General features: G+C 42.9%; 1 protein-coding gene and 1 pseudogene across 1 annotated transcript in view; one reads left to right on the top strand and one right to left on the bottom strand.

Moving 5' to 3' along the window:
• LOC120968634 (uncharacterized) overlaps positions 1-17028 on the bottom strand; it is a 40509-nt gene extending 23481 nt beyond the window's left edge. Inside the window, exons 1-2 of the mRNA XM_040395543.3 lie at positions 16741-17028; positions 5273-5290 (exon numbers count right to left, since the gene is read on the bottom strand). Coding sequence (XP_040251477.1) covers positions 5273-5290; positions 16741-16832 — 110 coding nt within the window. The 5' untranslated portion in view covers positions 16833-17028. The remainder of the gene's footprint in view (positions 1-5272; positions 5291-16740) is intronic.
• LOC141028073 (uncharacterized) lies at positions 6361-7751 on the top strand (annotated as a pseudogene).
• Positions 17029-17557: the final 529 nt, after the last annotated feature.

Below are 17557 nucleotides of genomic sequence, written 5' to 3'. Positions count from 1 at the left end.
AAAGATATGAGTGGAAAGGACCCGCATTTCCCACCCCTGGGTTGCCCCCAGTGTCGAGACCCAATAGGCTAGCCAAAACTGGCCTCCATCCACCCATCCTCGGCACCGGACGCGAGACGAGCTTGATCCTACTTCTAGGCACGAGACGAGTATGGTCTTGCTTTCGGGCGCGAGAAGATCTTGGTCCAGCTGCTGGGCGCGAGACAAGGTCAGTCATGCTGCTGAGCGCGAGACAAGGTCAGTCATGCTGCCGGGCGCAAGACAAGCTCGGTCCTGCTACCGGATGCGAGACGAGTGATGGACCGCGGTTGGGGCGAGGGCCAACCATCGACAAAGATAGCGGCCGAATGCCAAGGATATGGATCTTATGTCGAACCGAGCCACCTACAAACGAGCCGGCGCCTGAAATCCAGTCGCCCCCGCAGGTGCCGTGATGGTTGGCCCAACCCGCCCACTCCCAGAGGGCCGAGCCGCCTCGCCGCCGCCGCCCACAACCGAAGCAGCAGCCGCTCCGTGCCGGTGCCCCAACCCGCATCGCCCGCTGGAAAACGCCAGATCCGTCGCCACGCACCGCCACCACCGCCACCAAGGTCGCGTGCCTACCTCCACCAGCCACTACAACCACCGGAGCTACTGCGGCAGGTGGCCCGCTCCGCTCACAGCCAGCGCCGCAACCTTGATCTAGGAGCCAGATCCGAGGCTCCAGCACCACGCCATGGCTCCAGGAGGCACGCCCCTCCAGCAAGCAACCCGCCACGCCGCAGAGCGTGCCGCCCGCCGTCGCCGGCTGAAGATCCGCCGCACCCTACCCCAGCGCGGCGTCCCGGCCCACCGAACCTAGCCTACGCCAAGCCCCCTGCACGGGGAGACGAGGAGGTCCACCGACACCAGCGGCGGCGGCGGGGGGGGGGGGGGGGGGGGGAGTGGGAGACGAGGGCGCGACTGGCGGCTAGGGTTCCCCTCGTCGCCCGCGGGAGCACCATTCGCAGGTTTCAGTTTAACTGCTAGCTATATGCAGCTGCCATGTCATTTGAAGTCATTGTGTAGTCACTCATACAATAAGGTTGGCTTAAAGGTTGTCTATAAGACTACTACACTTTTTTACCTTCTCTTTTTCTCTTTAATTGTATTTATTACGTTTGTCTAGGAATACACATATAGCTAGGCTCTTGCAAGAGAGCCTACTCACATAATTTTTCAATGTCTTTCTCCTCCATATAGGCTAAAATGCCATGTAAACGGGCTATAAGCCACTATTGTACTTGTTCTAAGGAACAACTGATATCACAGGTGGGGTTATTGTCAACCACTTAAACCTAATATTGTAGAATTCACTTATCAACAAGCAGGAAGGTTTGATCTCCTCGTCTTCGACATCGTGGAGTGATGGAGACTGCCCTCTATCGACCGTGAGCCCTCGTGCTCCAATGAGATGGGAAAAAAATCGTATGATTGGGTCGTTCCTCTCATCAAGAAAGACCCAGTCCAAATGATGCCACGTGGCCACACAGATCCCAAAGCATAGCAGTCTCTTCTTTCCCAATTTTCATACAGCAGTTCCATCGTCAAAACCAGTGCCAGATCTATACAAATCAATCGCGCTTGTAAAATTCGTTCAGCCGTGATATGGCAGTTGCCCATGAGATAGGCGTTTGCTAAATCTGCAACCAAATTGGTCAAACACTGACGATGTGTCCACCACCATGGCCGGTAACACTCGTGCTCGGCCACACTGTCACACAATTGTTTTGCATTAAGTCCTGCAGCGAACTATGAGAATGAGGATTCTATGTCTGCTAACCAAGCACATTCTCGCCCAGCGATGTTGCATGTGTTCTAGGCTTATCTTCGGCTACATATATTTGCGGCTCATCCGAGCACATGTTCCTACTCATGCACTTCTGCACTGAACGTCACCTTGATCCTATTTTTTTTTAGAAAAGGATGATCCCCGGCCTCTGCATCTCGACGATGCATGCAGCCATAAGCCTAAAGTCATCATCTTGGCAACACCGTTGCTACTCCTATCCCCTTGATGAAGGCGTGCCGAATGTCCGGGCCTAATACCAAACAGACATCTCACCAAAGCCTAACATCTAAAGCTGGGTATCCCTTCAAAGCCACTACCTGGAATGGGTCCCACACCGGTCTGGCACACTCCTAATGAGCACCGCACGCTGCAAGGGCCGTCACCTCCATCATCCCTCAGTCCATCCTCAGAGCAAAACTGAAGCACCGACCTTGCCAGGCCTCTCTGCCATCAACGCCACCATGACGCCAGACAGCTTCCTCCTCCTGCGCGAGTCCATCTCCGCGCATCAGACACCGAGTCTCCACAGCACCACGCCGCCGAGATCTGCCATCACCTTGATCCTATTGGTACTCGAGAACGATGGTGATCCTCGGCTGACTACGGATGTGTGATAATAGAAGATAGAAGAAAATCAGGAACGAAGTCAACTATTGTGCTTTTAGATTGGTGTTGCCACATTGCATCTTTGTGGGTGGATCTCACTTGATAAGAGGAAAGAACCGGTCGTATTGGATGTTTTTCCGACATTACATGAGCCATAGCCCTCCGTTGGCTTTGACTAGTCCTTGAGAGCTCATGGTCAATGGCCTTGCCGCTCCTCTCTCCCTTGCCATGCCCCATCCTCCTCATAACCTTACACATGTAAGTAATGGGGTTCCTTTTGATGATTGTTTTTCCCACTCAAACGATAATACTGCAGCATCTCAATTGATCTCCTCTTAGTCTTCAAATTTTACCCATATTTATAAATGTTGCCGCCGAGACCAGGGATAATTTGGTCGTTAAATATCCGTAGCCAGTTTGTGATGTGCCGTTCCTAGAAAAATTAGACATCCATGAAACATTGAGCCATGCAGACATCTTGGATCAATTCGTTAGAATATCTAACAAACAGATGGTAGAGAAACTAAATAACAATAAGTACTATGGGATGCAAGATATGGACGATCCTCGCTTGTATCACAATTAATGCCAATTAGGTCAGTGTATAAATATTAGATGAACAACAAACAATATAACAATTAATATTTGTGGCTGCATGACTTGCTTTATTTGTGCAACACACATAATCTACTATCTTTATTCAAGCCATACGACTAGAAAAACAATCTTTGTTAATCGATTTCTATGGACAGAAAAAACGAAAATGATATTATTTAGCTCGGCACCCAGGTGCCCATCAGCGGCGTCATCATAGAATGGACCATTTTCAGCAAAAATGGACAACACTGTCAAGCCATAATTACGCACATTATTACCGTTGACAGTACATTGGCACTAGCATGCTCTATATATAGCACGCCTTTCTTTGTAAAATACACGACACAAACAGGTCTCATATTAGGCCTGCTTGTCCAAAGGATTCCACTTCACCACCTAGTAGCGTGTAAAAACGGTTACTTACCCTAATTGTCACAAGTTTCCCTTAGTCTCTCCCACCCCCTTTTTTCCATCAACGCACCCTCTCAACACCTTTTTCCATTCTCTTCCTATCCACTTTTTCTATGCAGCTGATTCGCAAGGGTAGATCTCACAACGGTTTGCAAGGATGAAAAGTCACATCTTGGGATAGATTACCCGGTGAAAAAGCAGAAAAAAAAATCAAGGAAATCTATCCGAGTCAAAAGAGGGTGTTTGCTTTAATATAAACTTGTCTTTCGAAATTATGCCGAAGCCTTTAGTTCAGCCACGAAGACACACATGAAGTGAGCACCAACACGTCCCCCGTCCACATCGATACTTGTTTGTATGAATACTACATAATCTGACTGAAATTACACATGCTCATGTGTATGCGAGCACTAGGACTTGGACACCTACACAAACTCACTGAGCACAACGATTTGGACTCCTACACAAATTCACGCTCGCTAGTGGAAAATTCATTTCGCACAGATTCATTTGGTGCGGGTTTCGATTCTTTGTTGACAATGAAACAACTAATCCATTTGGACCACATGTGTGTACTAGTTTGACGAGCCATCTGGACCGTCCATAGGCTCATCAAGATCCCTCTCACCCCTCCCAACCGATCCCACAGCTCGGACAGTCCCGTCACGTCCACCCCAGTAGTGCTCGTTGTAGCTGAACCCTAGCCGCTAGCGACCGCTCCCCCTCCCCCCTCCGTAGCTAAACCAAGCAGTTGCCTCTGTCCGCTTCCATATCGGGGCCACAGTGTCTATGAGTCCTTGTTTGTTCGAGGGGTATTTCCGGCCCCAACGGGGGTGGGGATTCCAAGGGATTTGGTGAATCCCTCTCTTCCATCCAATCCCATCAAATCCTCTTGGATCCCCCCCCCCCCCCCCCCCCCCCGCTCTATCCACTATCTTCTTTGTATAGAAGTGTTGTTTGGTAGGCAGGGTTTGCATATTGATAAAAGATGGTGCCAAACATGCAAAAATCCAATCTTTAAAAGCAAAACAACATCATAGCATAAAAAACTTGCTACGAGTAGAATCGACACACAAAACTAATCATGTTGCTATAGAACTGTAGCAGCACTGTGATGATCGTCAAGCTCATCATCGTGGGAGCACTTTATCCTTGCCGAGGAGACAATATCGTCCACCACAAGGTAGCAGACAAAGCCTCTATCTTGCTTGCAATTCAGGCACTATCTGTCGGGGAGCTCGGCAAGGCATGTGCCATGAGCTAAATGTCCGCCATTTCACTGCACAAAGTCAAGATCATATCAATAGGTTAGTATTAATGCTGCCTTTCTCAAGTGAATGGAAAAAAGAATCGTCCGAGTATTTTCCTAGAAGACAGGAGGCGGCTACTTATCAAATCTTAATGGAGGATGCAACCTGAAAAAATAAACTAACTAGGGGGAATCCACCAAAACAATCAGTATGACCTTTATAAACCAGAAAACACATACAACCACAATATGAAGGATCACCCAATAGCAGCAACAGAATCGTATGAGAACTACAATCTTATCGGTAAACAGTTAGAAATCTCCACAATAAGGTAGTAGTAATGTGTGTTCCTAACAACAACTGCTGACAAAATCCCAAAAAAGTTTACAAAACCATGACAAACTGCTGAAAAAAGATGACCAGAAGACTGAATCTTCATGTCTTCTCCAACAAAGTAATACATGCCAACTTGGAATAGGATAAAAAACCAGAAACAAAATGTCTAAGATCTTACCCGTGAATTGATTAAGATCCAGGCAAATGAAAACTCAGAACAGGCATGTAAGATGACACAAAATCATTCACACTAGAAACAAACATCCACCTAATCAATCGACTGACAGACAGGCTATACAAGGTATAAAGAATGTTTATAAGCACGATTCATCCAGCCAAACATGTGCAATTGAACGAGCATCTGATCCTAGGTATAAACATAAACGAATGCAAATAAAAATGAATATACAGCAAGCTTGGGGTAATATATTTATTCTAAGCTTGGCACAATATTGCCAATACAATATCTACAGATTTTTGATGCTGCTGCTACAGCCTAGGGTTGGCTAGCTCTCGATACTTTAGTGTCCACATACTAGCTAACCTATCTATCATCGCTACAATCAATTTTCTTGCTTCAGAATTCCAATTTTAAAAACCGATAAACACCCAAAAAATGGTGCTCATGGTTGCTACTAGATAACTCATCACAAGTCTGTCGAATTTCATACCAATAGTTTCTTTGCATGTTATATATGCAACAATCATCCAGGTATATCTGAAACTCAGATCATCTTCAAAAGAAACATGCCCCCATACAAAAAAGTTCAATGTGTTGTAGGATGGTGGAGCACCGGAATCGGATTATTTGATGCAACTGAACTTAAATATGCCAACCTACGTTCTAGTACTGCAGTTCGCTCAATGAATTACCACATACTAATATACACGGATGCTGATACTAAAGAAAATTATACACAGATGCACCAACGTCTTCATCATTCACAACAATAGTATGTCCACACCCCCAAAAATTTACGAAGCCAACAAACCAGTAGTGCCAGAAGCAACTCGTGCTACTATAAGATAGAGCATCTAAACTAGCACTTCTGAGAGAACATGATGGATTCTCGTTTAGAAAATAATCATACTCTTGAGATCTCAATTCAAGGGTGCAACCATGTATGGCATTCTAACATTTTGAAGAAGCTATATGCAGAGTTGCAGACTGATAGAAAGATACAAACTATGAAAATACTCAGATCAGGAGATGCTACGGTGGAGATGGGGCGTCTAGGAGGACGGCGACTCAAGCAAGCTCGGAGAATACAGGCCATATGGAGCTAGGGGTATGGGATGGTGCGCTTGGCAAACTCGTTGGGGAGGACGGGGCGAACGGAGGTCTGGACCATGGTGGGTGAAGGTGAGAAACCCTAGGTGAGGGGCATATAGGGGAAGGGGCGGAGGAGACGTACCTATGGCGAGAAGGACCGGCTTCTCTGCCGGAGAAGGGACACATGCATCATGGAGGCGCCGGCTGCGTGCGGCCTCCTCCCATCCTCTTTTTCTGTTCGTCTCCTCTTTTCCCCTTCATTCCACGTGGTCCCCGTCGGGGCTTATAAAAACCACCCAGATCAGGGGGGATTTCAGGGATCACAGGGAGTGCCCTGTTCCAAACCCCGACTACCAAATGATTACTCAAGGATTCACGAGGATTCTAAGCCTCGCGAGGATAATCCCATGTAAACCTCCCTAAACCCCTTCAATCAAACGAGGCTTGAAGGACTAACTGAAACGGTACCAGTCGGGCCCCGCCGCTGCCGTCGACCAAAAGAAGAACAAGAACCCCAAGCCGTCCTCCAAGGGGTGCTAATCATCGGCGAGGACCGTGTGTGGCAGAAGTCTGATTCGTGAGGATTTTGCCAGATCTAGAATAGGGCATGTGGTGGATTGTCGCACGGGATGAGAAGCCCCAGGTGGACGAGGGCATCGAGGAGAAGCGGATGCGCGCATGGACATACAACTCCATCGCTGGCAATGACAGCGGTTGGACCACTCTACTTGTCCTGCAGCCTACACGCAGTGATTCGCCCCGCCGCGGAGGAATGACACTCCATGTCATCGGAGAGGGAAGGCGGCTCCAGGAGAAAGGAGGACCTCTCTCCCCCGCGGCGAAGACAGTGGCACGACACGCCATCTCCTAAGCGTGTAGGTGCTGCAGGGAGTGACATTTCACCGCCGAGGCAGAGGAAAAGACGACATGACACACACTCGTCGGAGGGCAAGGGTACATGAGATGAAGGTGATCTATCACCACCACTGAAGTCTAGGTAGCAATACGATCCCTCTCCTCCAAGGAGATGAGCTCGCCATGATTCCGAGGAATCCTAGGACATCTCGCCACCACGGAAGCGCGTGAGGCATGACTCGGAGGAGCCTTAGAACCACCGAACCGCTCGGAGGCGCATCAGGCATGACTCGGAGGACCCCTAAGACATCTCTCCCCCATGAAGACGGAAGCGTCAGGACTTGGCACAGCTAAACGACCAGTCACTTGCGAGATGAAAAATTTGGGACAGAACTGGGGCGGGGGGTGGGGGGTGTATATCTCTCCACCAAGGAAGGGTTGGAAGTCTGCATGAGATGATTTATCTCCACCTCGTAAGGAGAGGGACACTTCTCCTCCAAGGAAGGTTAGAAAGGAAGGAGCTTTGAAAGAGAGAAGGAGGGACGGGTTGCTGACAGCAGAGGAAGTTAAAGAGGACATTAGAAAGGTTGAGGAGGATGAGAAGCTCAAGTGAGTGATACTTCACGTCCTGGAATGCACATGCTTATTCCTTTTGCTAAGATTTGTGATATGATGTAGTATGATATTTGTGGTATGGTGTTAACGAGGGTGGATTAGAGTTCGTGGTGCACATAACTAGGGTTTTGTCAACCACAAATGGCAAACACAAAGCACACGGTATGAATAAAGCACATCCAATGGCCACTATGTTGGTTAAGAATTGGTTGATTATCAGTCGACTGAGCTTTAGACATACCCATGCTGGCCATGGCCTCGGGTATGACTTTCTTCTTTCAAGACAACTTGTGTCTCTTTGACAATTTCTGTACGGGTATCCGACACCAGCCTGATGTGATCTCGCACTGAAGAGTTGGTCGATTATTCCCCTCTTGCTCTAAAGTTAGCTAGCAGAGGAACCAAACTAGTGATTGATTTTCTAGATTTTGGTGCCACTGAATAGTGAGTCTTTTCTTGGTGTCTTTGGTACCTTAATGTAGCGTTTCACCAAACTAGTTAAGATATTGATATCGCGTCTATGTTGATACACAAGACTGAACCCAATCCAATGCACTCTATTATTTGATGACTTGAGTAATTTCTAGTTTAATTTCCAATTCAATTCAAAGCCCATTCATCTGTCGACTAATTAACCAGGTATTGATATACATATCATGGATGAATGTACCTAGTTGGTCCATGTTTTCTCATGCTTCTGCCGGTCGGATGTGCTCCCGGACGGACCTGTTGCATTTGAATCATTCCCCATCCCACCACCATGCGTCAACAAGAGGCTGCTTAGCAGCGAAAGGCCATGTGAAGAGCAGCAGCCCAGAAATAAAAAGAACCAAACAACCCCATCAATCTTTGCCCTTAGGAAACTTCTTCGCTAGATTCTACACTCACACGGATGTTGATCTTCAAGGCTGCAGGCTAAAGACTCGCCACATTCCCTATGAGTTAGCTTATAGTTTGTCAACCATGATCTAGAGCACAGCCTAGCAATGTCTAGGATTAATATGTGAGAGGCCAAGTGAGCCCATATTGAAGAAATGAGCATCCTCACAGCTTGATATGGTGGATGTTGTACAGATAAATGGTTGCGTCTTTCCCGGGGTCTCCTATTCCCGGATTGCAATACCCTGGTTTTCTTTTCTTCTTCTACCATGTATCCCCTAGGCTAGCTCTTCTATGATTTTCCTTGCACGTGACCTACTCTTTCTTATGTCAGCAAGCGAAGTTTTCGCCAACTCGTGGCTTGTGGATCTTGCATCTCCTTCCGTGGAGACTGAGCAACATATATGTGCCTGAAATTATTTGTATCTTGAAACGTGGTTGAGTATGTACTATTTTACATTGATTGTATAGCGATAAGTAGTACATTTACTAGTATGCCAGTGACCTTTTACTTGTTATAAAATATTTTCATTGGTTTGGATTGATTGGTGGAAAATCATGCACACGTTTTGCAAGAGAATTATTGTGTCTCACAAATAAATTAATGGTTCCTTTTAGAGATTGGTACTTGGCCTCATAGTTAACCCACACTTTCTTGAAAATTTGTGCAGACCATCATCACTGTTATTTGCCAAGACAAAACCCCATGGTCTGGTGGTTTCAGTTTTCCAAAACAGGTAATTATGTCATATATAATTAGCATAAATGTGGTGATCTTTTATGATAATATTGCAGGCGAATAAAATACAAAAACTAAGCATTATCACTATATAGTGGAATATTATTCCAAGAATACCCACCGATATAGAACACTAGTACCAATCATGTCTATGGATACCCCACACATCGAAGGGCAACCAACATGTGTGAAAGAATTGCCTTGTATTCCATCGAACATCGCCTTTCGACAGAAACAATGTACTTCCTCCGTACAGGTGCATTAGTCACATTACGAAAACCAAATAATCTCAAAACACTTAGGCGCGTTGCATTAACTACCCACCTCGTTTCTTGTTTCTTGTGACGAAAAAGGAAAAGGGCCAATAGGAGATGTGGAACGTGTGTGCCTTCAATGACTTGCGACTACCGAGCATGACATGCAATAGTTAGTTCTATGCATGTCATGGTATTAATTAGCTAATAAACATCTATTTTCTCTTTTTCTCTCCTTCGTCGCAGTGCACCATCTAAGATGCCTAGGGCCTCTTTCAATGCATTGATACTTAGGTGAGGTGCTAAATGCATTAAAAACCTTAGCAACTAATCTCCATAGTGCATTGGTGCTTAGCTTTTGTAGCTAAGCTTACCTTATTAAATTTTTTAACAATTAAACTACTTCACGCATTGGTTGGTAGACATTTCACATAGGTCCACCTGCTTAGCATTGTTTCTTCTTGGGGTCACCATAAATGCTTTCTCTCTTCTATAATTGCTTTGTCACATCATTTTTTTGCCTATGTGGCCACCTTTGCACCTATACACCTTGAATTACTCGGAATGGCCTAATGCACCGGTACGGAGGCAGTATTTATTTGTGGATGTTTTATCTAGTGTTCCACATAATATTGCATTTCTACGGAAAATATTTATTACACGTGGATGTTCTAGTGTTCCACGGAATTGCCTTTCGACAGACGTTGATTGGTGATAGGTGGGTGACTTATCTTTACTTAGTGCGACGTCTTAATGGTAGTCAACCTCACACATGACCTAGTCGTTGTTGGGCTTAACTAATTCCACAAATTGATCTAATATCAAGTACAATGATGACTGGTTAGCCATGAAAGTTCAATTTAGCGCACTGATGTATTATCATAGACGAAGTACTAGCCAACTACCATGTAGATGGCAAGATGGTTGACGTGCAATCTGAGCTCAAAATTCCATGAACTCAGTTCCTAACAACACGTGTCTAAATATTATACAGATTGTGGTAGTTACAACAATGTATTGTTGGGATACGATGCTATCGTACAGACTTTCAACAAAAAAAATTTGATTTCAGTTCTTATATCCTTACATAGCTAGCAAAAGCATTGAGCCAATGGAACACTAGCTCCTCCTTCTTGGGTCGACCAACATATTGCGATTCTATGGCTTGAATTCTTTGCACAAGTTTAATTCCCTAAGATTTGATGTTGATCTGGCAATGGAGTAATTTTTGCCTCTTTCCCGGTGCCTTCTATTCCTTGAAGTTCTTCATATTTCCATTATTTGTAATTTCCTCTCAATAGGACACTAGATCTGTGGGTTTTTTTTTTGTTTGCAGCATGCTTGATGATATATATTTGGATAAGATGGATAAATATTAAGATTCACATGATTGTTCGTACAAATGGTTGAAGATTGTTGGGCGAGCTGTTTTAGTTATTGTGTTGGTTTCAAGAGAGGATTTTGGGCACATGGGTGCGAGAGAACACACTTTTCTGGGCCGTTGTGGGACACAGGATTGCCTCGTGGCTCGGAAACTTGTTTGGTGGTTGCATGTGTTTTATACCTTAATTACTTTAGATGGGATCCATGGACGCATTTTGGTATAAACGGCATGCTCCATACCCCCGATCTCCGATGCCTTTCTTTTCACTTTCAGAATTTGAATATATATTATATCTTTGAAACTGGAAGTCCAACTTATGTTTCATTTGCATACTCGTGTTCCTCACGACGAGGGCTATGAAACAAGCCACTCTTGAATACATTTTCACAAGTTGTAAAAACTTCAGCATGTTTTCGCTACTAAAACTTGATAAAAAAACAAAGTATAGACTCACCAAGTTTCAAATACTAAACCCTAAAAGGAAATGAAACTTGGTCAAAACTTAATATTACGCCGATCAAGTTTTATTATTTGAACTTGCTAAAAATTGAAAAGTTTTCAAAATGAATTCATGTTTGGTCTTTTTTGAAATTTTTGCCGCGGGGAACACAACTATGCAAACAAAACTTAAATTAAACATTTAGTTCAAAAGATATAATAGATTCTAATTTGGAGATGAAATGAGAAAGTATGGGAGGTGGGATCCATGGAGCATGCAGCTCTGCGAAAAGCACGCATGCATGGACCCCCCCCCCCCCCCCCCCCCTATTGGCACCAACCAACTTTACGAATCTTGGAGTGATTGTGTGGTTGCAGGTGTGTGTTCCCCTGCGAATTTCTCTGTTTGTTTCATGTCATGAAGTGATTGTACAAATGTTTTTATTTTGTAGTGCTTTTCTTCATCTTTCCTTGTTGTGATCATATGTTAGTTGATCTTCATTAACTTATTTATCTCAACATGCAATCATGTCACCTCAAATATAACCATGCTTAGGGAAGGCCTGCCAAAACATGCAACTATGCATAGGAAAATTTATTAAATTAATATTAAAATATGGTTGACACAAATGTTGTTGAGTAATAAAAGATAGATAAATCAACAGCGGCGACGTCGTTTCTGAATTGTCTCGACGGAAGTTTCTATTTTTGTTTGTGCAGGGCTCTTGATGGAAGTTTCTACCTCCAACAACAATGTGCTTCTGCTTCTTTTCGTACACTCTTTTTGGTGTTGGACTTCATCTTCTTCTAGATAGATGACAGATTGGTCATAGTCTAGATCTTCATTCTTGGCCAGTTCTTCGTCGCTCTATTCTTTTGGCCCTTCATGCAAAAGGTTTCTCACTTCGTGAACCTCCGAACGACCTTCCTTCTGGCTCATCATCATGTGCCGCCCCTTCTACGTTGGCATCCTTCTCGTCCTCACCGTAACTTGTCCACTTTGTGTTACCAGACATGAAATCATGTTTCAAAAAGTGCATCGTCACACGCCCAGTAGAGCGGTCAATCAAAACTTTGTTTTTGCACTTTTTACATGGACATAATATCTCCGTTTCACCCTTGCGATTCATATCTTCCAACGCCACCTTGAAGAACACATTTAAAGTTCTATACATATATGTATGAATCGTTCACTTCATCCACTTACCTAGCCAAGAAGGCTCAAAAAATATTCAGCACAATTTCCTTTTGATAAAAAATTAAAGCGAAAATTGGGCATTACCTAGATTAGATAGTCATCGATAGTCAATCGATCTATAGAGAGACACACGATTGACATGAGAAGAGATAATGTTGAGAGCTTGGCTAGCCACAATTATATTTAAGCTGCAAATACTCACGGTGTGCCTCCTTTAGGAATGTCAGTACACCATTTGTGAATTGAGGAGGGACCCCACATCGTTTACCAGTGATGTGGAATAAAATTTGACGCCACAAGTATACAAATAGTGCCAGCATATGAGTTTTTGCCACGTCACTAGTAAGCTACGCACGGTTAGGATGATGGGCCCCACATGCAAGGGGCGTTCAATAAATTCCTATGCCACCACTAAGGCAGTAGTGATGATGTACCAATTATTTTAACGCCACCACTATTTGAAAAAATAGTGCTGACGTTGATTGGAAATGGCATGCCACCAACAAAAATTGTGGTTGGGCATTTCTCCACTAGTGAGAGTTGCATCCAATAACAGAATGCAGACTAAAAGCACATACGGATGTTATCCAAACTTAGCAATAGCCCTCTTGTTACTGGTGTCTCTTATTTCTCAATGTTCTTCTATCAAGGCCACTAGCTTTTCTTTTATTCCTCAAAGGTTACCTGTTTGCAAGGAGCAAACATGGGTGTCGCCTTGTAGACTTCGATGCTACAATGTGCTTGGGTGAGGATCGAGGAAGCATTATAGCCCAAGTGACCAGCATTTTCTTGTGTCCTACACGGTGGAATGCTTCTTCCTTCTTTATGGAATGAAACTAGTTCTAGAATCGGTACCTACAGTTATGTGGCCAGTCCTAGATTTACACTGGCTACTCACTGCAGTGGGGGGGGGGCACGTCACATGGGGCCATCAAGTGCCATTGCTCACCACCTATTTGCCGACTCACTATCAGTACTATGTTGTAGGACACTATTATTTTGCCTTTGTTTCTACTGTCTGTGAGGGCATCACTTCTTGAAAGTACATTTGATCTCTAGAAGAAGATAATGAAAGGATCATGTAGCTCGAAATGCAGTTTTCATGTGTACTGAACATCACAACATGAACATGTTCATCCAATGTGCGGGCGCTGTTGGCATAAAGAAAATCTGCAGTTCCTTAGGATCATACATACTCCTACTTCATAAAGGTATGCGGGTTGCAAAGTCATTTTTGCCGGTGCCGGTATCTAGCGGCGACGTACCACCCAATGGCGTATTGCCACATCGTGAAGTATCTCAATACAGTAGCACATATTTGATTCTTTTCTTAGCTTTAAGTGTTGGTATTTGTCTCTTGTGGGTCCCACCATTGGCAGATAATGGTAGCATCCATGGTCCTTCACTTCTATTTTTTTCCGACTCACACGTACAGGTTATGGCACATTCACTCTCTTCTCTCTCACCAACAAACCCATCATTTTATTCCACCCATGCCAATTTTAATCATTCGTATCTTTTAAACTATATTTTGTTTCTGAAATAATTTATATATTTGAACTCCTCACACAAAAACCTTTAGAACAAGAGCAACCATGGATATATTTCAAACACGTTTAGTTTCCAACGTTTCAATTAACATATTTCAATCAGTATATTTTCTTAGGAACTGCTTATTTCAGTGTTTGAAACTAATTTTCTTTTTGTGATGAGTGAAATACATTTCAATTTTTTCACAAATATGTAGTGAAATTAGTTTAAGTGAGTATAATATGTTTTCTGAAAATGAGTGTAATGTGTTTTCTGAAACGAGTGAAGACCGAAATCTATATTTTGTAAATGACTGTAGTGAGTTACCTGAAATGAGTGAAATAAGTTATTTGCAAAAGTGAAATACAACCAATTTTTGTTGTGAAACTATTTTTTCAGTGTTTTGAAATGGATATTCGTGATGAGCGAAATGCATTTCAATATATTTCGTCAATTTGCAGTGAAATGAGTTTTGCAAATGAGAGCAATGTGTTTGCTGAAATGAGTGAAATCTAATTTTGAAACGAGTGAATATTTTTAACTGGATATATTTAAACGTGTTTTCTTAAATGAGTGGAATCTAATTTTCAAATGAGAACAATTGATTTCCCAGAAATGAGTGAAAGCTAATTTTTCATTCTTTTTTCGAAACAAGTGAAATTGAATGTTTCATTGTGTGAAATTGATTATTTCAAATATATGACACTGGTGTTTCTCAAATATATGAACCATATTTCAGTATGTTTGTCAATTTGCTTAATCCAGATTATCAAAATATGTGAAATGGGTAATTTAATATATGTGAAAAGACTTTTGTAATTAAATGAAACTAATTATCTGAAATGAGTGAAATCTTTTATTCACAGACATGACACATGTTTCGGTGTGAAATACATGAAACTTGTTACTTCAAAAAAATTGAGTAATTATTTAAAACGTGTGAAAGTGATTATTTCAAATCTTTTTTATAAATGAGAGAAACTTGTTTTATGTAGCAAGTGAAATTGTTTTCTGAACTGATGTTTTTTTAATTGAGCGAAACATTTTTTGAAGTAATTGTTTTTGCATTGAGAGAAATCAATTTCAAAATATGTTTTCTCAACTGACTGAAATTTGTTTCGAAATTGAGTGAAATTATTTTGTGACATAAGTGACATCAGTTTCTTCACATCAGTGAAATTGGGTTTTTGAACATAAAGAAAGGAGTTTTTTTTAATGATTGAAATCAGGTTTCTGACACGAGTGAAACTAGTTTTTTCAAACGACTAAAATCTGTGTTTTTTATTTTGTGAAATAGGCATTTTACAACGTGTGAAATCATTTTTTTAAATGAGTGAAATCACTTTTTTGTAATGTGTAACTGACTGAAAAAGTAAATTCAAACTAGTCAAAATGTTAAAACCGGTCTTGTTGTAAAGATCGTATCGTCCTGAATTCAAATATATATATAAAAAATCACAAATGGAAATTCTGTTGAGAAATTATTAGCTATTCAAAATGTGATCAAAAAATAAAATGCCACTGTTTTGTTTGGTATGAGAGAACGCATGCCTAGTCCTTTTCTCCACTTCCTTATTCTCTCTCGTTGTACCTAAAGCTACCACAAACCTGACATGCGCCGGTGTATTTTCTCTTCAATTTGTATTGCAGAGCAAATTTTTTTTACTTTATACACTAAAAGTTGTCATGAATCTAGCAAGTGACTGGCCGATTCTTCACCGCTAGCTACCGGTTCCGGTAAATTTAGTTATTCGGCACGCGGGTTGCACTCAGATAGTTGCCTAGTTGGCGGATGAACAATTGAACATGCATTTATTTTTCAATGGAAGAGACTGAAGTGACATTGGGTGCCTCTTTGAGTACTTGGATTCAGGAAAATGAAACAAAAAGAGGAAAAACAGGGATTACGAAATATGTACTCTTGAACAACACGAGCCACATGCTGATGGTAGTTTTGTACCAAATCTCACTAAAAATAACTGGGCTACTAAATCTATCTATATCTATATACTACTTAAGAAAAACGTAAGGTTCCCATTTCAGTTTTCATCCCACCACCCCCTTCGTCCAACCTTCCCCGTAATAATGAATCCCCTTAATTTTATTACCTTATGAACCAATTTCATTTTAATTTACTTACCAAACTTTTGATCAAAATATAAGGTAAATCACGGACAGAATTTGATAAACTTTTATTTACACAGCATACTATTGACAGATAAATCACTTCTGATCAAAATATAATTTAAATCACGGACATTATTTGATGAGCATTTATTTACACGGTCGCATATTATGGGCAGGTAAATGACAAGCTAATGTACTAAATATTTATATCGCGCTGCAACCCATGGGCATTGTTCTAGTCATTCTACAAAGATATGTCGCAGGCTCGCTCCACTATCAGATACACCAAAAGCCGTTGGAGGCATGAGCGGCGGTAGGGAACGGGCGCCCCTCGCTGGCGTAGCCTGCCAAAGTGGTGCATGCGAGGTCTGCCGCGGTGCCGTTGGCGCCCTGTAGCACGAGCATCGGCTACAGGTTCCGCTCGACCGTCCCATTTACGTCAGCCGTGGCGCCGGCCTCTCCGACAGTGACACCACCCGGTGGCCCAGCAACGCCTCTAGCACGGCCGGTGCGAGCGCAGAGCTGCTCATGCATGGACAGGTTGGAGATATAGAGAAATAAAGATCAATCGACGGAGCTTACTCTAGTTACCGCGCGACCATGTTGGACGTGGAAACCTGACCCGCCAACCATCAAACATGAATCCACTGGCTTCCAGTTACCTTTGACGAAGAAAACCATCGGCACCCGCTCATGAACATCCTCATGTGCTCTGCGGCGACGCGGACCCCAAGAACACAAGTAGCCGCCATCACACCATCCTCACTTAAAAGACAGTACCAAGATCCATCGCCCACCAAAAAGCCAGACGCATGGTGCATGCTTGCACCGTACCTGCCACATCAATGAAACGTGGTGCTCCGTTTCAGGGTGCACGTGCATTGTTGAAGATGCTTGGAGGGATTTCTGAAGGCCCACACAATTAAGGAGATTGGCTCGCATTGATTTAATATTGTTATAGATCCGTGTGGTGCAACATCATAAGAGGAAAGTGTGTTTGATTTCACAGCTTCATATTCTGGATATCAACAAATACTACATCAATCAATTAGGATTACCACATTATATGGATGGTAAGAAACTTCATATATAAAGAAAATCCAGAAATTATAATCAATTAGGATTAATAATAAGGTGCTGCCGCATGATATTCATTAAATTTGATTATGTAAGTCAAATACGGTACTGTTCAAAATAATCCATATGTAATCATGAGCTAAATTCAAGCAGTTGTCATACCAAAAGTACTGGGGCA

The sequence above is a fragment of the Aegilops tauschii genome, chromosome 7, assembly GCF_002575655.3.
Source record: "Aegilops tauschii subsp. strangulata cultivar AL8/78 chromosome 7, Aet v6.0, whole genome shotgun sequence".
Taxonomy (NCBI): domain Eukaryota; kingdom Viridiplantae; phylum Streptophyta; class Magnoliopsida; order Poales; family Poaceae; genus Aegilops; species Aegilops tauschii.
The sequence above is the reverse complement of the archived record's forward strand: the minus strand, read 5'-3'. Positions and strand labels throughout refer to the sequence as shown.